The following is a 3,823-nucleotide window of genomic DNA, read 5'->3' as shown; positions in this document are numbered from 1 at the left end:
TCATTAAAAGTTTCCATTTAGATGACTGTAGGGAACAACCCTTGGGCTATGAGATCAAGGCAACTTTCAGCTAAAAATATATAAATATGCAACAATATAAAATAGGCCATAAATTGTTTAGGCTAAATATAATCGGACCAGATGTCTTGGGTCAGAGCATGGCTATCTCTAGCTCTGTATCCTTAATCCAATGGAGTTTAATAGATGAGACTCAGGGAAAAGAATAAGAAAAAAAAAAAAGTAAAACTGTAAGGTTACTTTCCTCATCTTCAGCAGTCCTCAGCTTGGATAATTCCCCAGCCAAAGGTGGGCTTTTGTGTGTTTTACAGGCCATGACATCTTTCTTCTCTATGAATCGCCCCAGCTGCTTTTTCTACCTGCCCTTTTTCAGATCTTACTCATTTTAAAATTACTCAGCTGAAGGTCTAGCCATGAAAACAGAAAGATCGCAGCTATCTGAAAAGGAAAAACAGTTATCGAGCAGGAGAAAGGAGGCAGGACTGGACAAAAGATGTCCAACTTCAGCTCATCTTGAGGAACCAACTGTGTCATAGCTTTTTTGCTCCAGATAAAGAGGACAAGGTGTAGGCAGAATTTTTCCCCTCTTTGATCTCTCAATGTCCTCTTCCTTCCAGGGCAAAAACTGTCTCTGAGTTGAGTGTCTCTCTGCATTTGCCCTCCAGGTGTGCCTTCTTTAGCTTGAATTCCTCCCAAAATGCTGTTGCTGCTTCTGCTGCAGATCTCAGGGAGCTGCCTCTGGCTGGGACGCAGTGAGGTGGTGGCATCATTTGAACATTCATGTCCTCAGTTTTTCTTCAAGGAAACCCCACCAAATGAAGCCCTGGAACCAAACAGTCCAGCCCGGATTTGCCAACGTTACAAAAACAAGTATTATTTTGCTACTCTGTATGACAGGGACAGACGTATTCCTGTATACTCTGCTTACCTGTACCAGCCTGGGTCTGGCAAGAGACCCAACACTTGGATGGTTGAGCCCCAGGTGAGTATCCTCTTTTACAGCACATCTCCTTCCAGTCATTAAAAGCTGAGCTGCAGCATACAACCCTTCTCCCTGTGCACATGAAAACAGACCCACTGCAGGGGATTCATCCCATCTAACCTCATGCACTCTGAACACATGATTCCTTTGATTCATTTTAGCCATCAGCAGGTGGATGGGATGAGTCAGGTCCCACAAGCGCCCATATCTCTGCATTGACCTTACAGGAACTTAGATGACTGTCTCAGGTGGAGATATCTATGTTCTGTATTTCTGTGTTTAGCCAAACAACCCCTTCTTGTCCCATGCTGAAGTGGAGAGGATGAATTGTGGGAAAAAGATGTTGAACTGGAGCTGAGCTTGGGGGACCAGCTATACTCTGCTCCCCAGTTTGGCCGGAGCTGCTGTGCCACCATGGCATAGCTTTTTTGCTCCATGTTAAGAGTTACCTTGGCTTTGTAAGCACTATGAGCAAAGTGTGTAGAAACTCCAAAATGGATAAGATGACTTAGTGAAAGAGTCCAGTCACAGGCACGTAGGAATAAGCGGGTTAGGTTACAAGTGGATAAATACATTTTTGCGATACTTAAGGAAATAAAAAGTGGATAGTATCAGTATCAGTCAAATCAGAAGTGAATAATCTTCATCCACCTGCAGTTACTGTTTATCACTGTTGACTCAAACTTGACTCGGAAGGACCCACCTGGACAGAGACCACCACCAATTGCAAAGCGCTTTCAATAATCCTTTGGTCAAACTTCAGATCTTCAGTTAAAAAGACCAAATAATGCAAAAGAAAAGGTGAAATTCAGGTCATTGTTAGATCCCAGGTATTACTAGAGAACTTAGCTAAAAATGACCCACAGAAGAAGGCCATTTCCCCCGATTCAGGGGAAGGCCAGGTATGTTTCTCTAAATATGGAAAGCATTATAGTTATCAAGAAATCATTTGCATTCTTTACTGTGAGGGGGACTCAAGCAATTAATTAATTTGGTATTGTACCACTCTCACATTTAGAGGGGATGATCCCACCCCGAGCAGATGTGGGATGTGGAGATGGGTGGAAAAGGAACCAGATGTGTGAGGGCAGACAACTCACCCAACTCACCTTTCTGTGCAAACTTGGGAGAATGGAAAATGCTCATTGTCTTGTGTGTCCACCCACGCTCCTGCAGCAGGCTGCAGGGTGGATTGCAAAGGTCACAAGTCAAATCAAAAGCAGTCAGATTTTGAACTTCGATTTCTTTTAGTTTGCTGCCTACAAATGCAGGAGGATGCATGGAGGGGTGTCAGCATTATGATCTCTGATTCACGAGTTTTCATAGGTGGAGATGGCAAAATCTGAATGCCAGTTGTTTTTTTTGGCTCTCAGGGACTTCTACTGCAGGGCAGCCTGCCCCGTTATTCCTATCCCCAAGAACTAAACCCGTTCTTCTTTACTCCCCAAGCTGATGGGTTCTGTTTATCCCAGCGCAATGGCAAGAGAATGGACTCTCCAAAATTATTATAATGTCACCTTGGAGCAAATCAGCAAGAGCCAAGCTGTCCTCGTGGACTACAAGAACCTGACGGGTTTGAATCGCGGCCATCTGAACCCCAGCGGCCATCAGCCCGACAACAGCAGCAGGACGGCCACCTTCACCCTCACCAACATAGTTCCCCAGAACGAAAAACTCAACAATGGAGCCTGGAAAAACTACGAGCAGCAAATGATGATCAAGGAGACAGGGGGATGTGCCACCACCTACGTCGTCGTGGGTGCCGTGCCTGGGAACAACTATATTGCAGGCGGGCGGGTTAACAAACCCAGCTACCTCTGGTCTGGTGTCTGCTGTGAGTTGGACAGTGACGAGGAGCTCAAGGCCTGGGCTGTCATCGCGGAGAATGACAGGAACGACGTCCAGCTCATGTCGCTGGGAGAGCTGGAGGAGACGTTGACCAAGCTCTATGGAAGGGACCAGGTTTCTCTGTTTGACAGAGACTGTCCTCGAGACTAAGCCCCATTCCAGCCCTCTGGGTATAAAGGGCTCGGGAGCCTTTGCTGCTGTGTGCACCGTGCACCCTCTGCCCTGCTTCCTTCACTAGCAGCTTTCCTGGCTCTGCCTCTTGGAGTCTGTCTCTTCTCCTCTGATAAAAGGAGGGTCAGCAGAAGCTCCAGCCTTTTGCTTCCTTGCCCTGTCACCAACTCTCACCAGGAGGTTTCAAAGAAGGTCTCCAAGAGGGCACTGGGCAATCAGAGCCTGTCTTTAAAGCTAATGAGACTTTGGCTTTTTTTTTCTTCTTCTTCTTCTTTGTCCATATTCTGATTATAGCTGGTTCGTCCCTTCGTTTGACATCACTGGTAGTTTGTTACTGACTTGCTTTATCAGTAAGAGCATAGGACTTCACTCTGGGACAAGGAAACCAAAGAGTCAGAGGAATGCAGGTTAGCTATAAGGTTTATCCTATTAATGCGTTCTGTAAATGCAGGTGCAGTCAATGACAGCAGAAAAGGAGAAAGATAGAGGGAAAGAGATGGAAAGAAGGAAGACAACAAAGCCTACGAAAAGCATTCTGGTTAGGTGTAGATAGGTAAAACAAGGAGAAGGAAGGAAATAATAGAGTTCATTACTAAGCTCCCTAACCCTGGGGTTACATGAAGACCATGCTTATGTACATTTATTTGCAGGTTTTTGTTTTCTTGCTTTTGGACCATGCACCTTAAGAGGTATCAGACAACCAGACTCAGGGATGAGGTATATAGCAGACTTTGAGCAATAAAAAATAAATTGTTGTGATACACTGGTTGAATAATTTCATTCTTTGTTCCGATTCTGAACCTT

The 3,823-nt window shown here is 45.2% G+C and overlaps 1 protein-coding gene across 1 annotated transcript; it reads left to right on the top strand.

The window, feature by feature from the left end:
- Nucleotides 1–698: 698 nt before the first annotated feature.
- Nucleotides 699–3,039, top strand: LOC104567548 (endonuclease domain-containing 1 protein). Its single transcript, XM_010214382.2, has 2 exons — nucleotides 699–1,000; nucleotides 2,450–3,039. Exons 1-2 carry the CDS (start codon nucleotides 716–718, stop codon nucleotides 2,996–2,998), a joined length of 834 nt encoding a protein of 277 aa, XP_010212684.2. The 5' UTR covers nucleotides 699–715; the 3' UTR covers nucleotides 2,999–3,039.
- Nucleotides 3,040–3,823: the final 784 nt, after the last annotated feature.

The sequence above is a fragment of the Tinamus guttatus genome, unplaced genomic scaffold, assembly GCF_059628265.1.
Source record: "Tinamus guttatus ecotype Peru unplaced genomic scaffold, ASM5962826v1 Tinamus_guttatus_pri_ptg000434l, whole genome shotgun sequence".
NCBI classification, from domain to species: Eukaryota; Metazoa; Chordata; class Aves; order Tinamiformes; family Tinamidae; genus Tinamus; species Tinamus guttatus.
The sequence above is the reverse complement of the archived record's forward strand: the minus strand, read 5'-3'. Positions and strand labels throughout refer to the sequence as shown.

Bases quoted from the DNA above. Each gene is read 5' to 3' on its own strand.
- LOC104567548 (XM_010214382.2), top strand. From the start codon at position 716: ATGCTGTTGCTGCTTCTGCTGCAGATCTCAGGGAGCTGCCTCTGGCTG. The intron at 1,001-2,449 runs GTGAGTATCCTC...TTACTCCCCAAG, and splicing joins CTTGGATGGTTGAGCCCCAG to CTGATGGGTTCTGTTTATCC.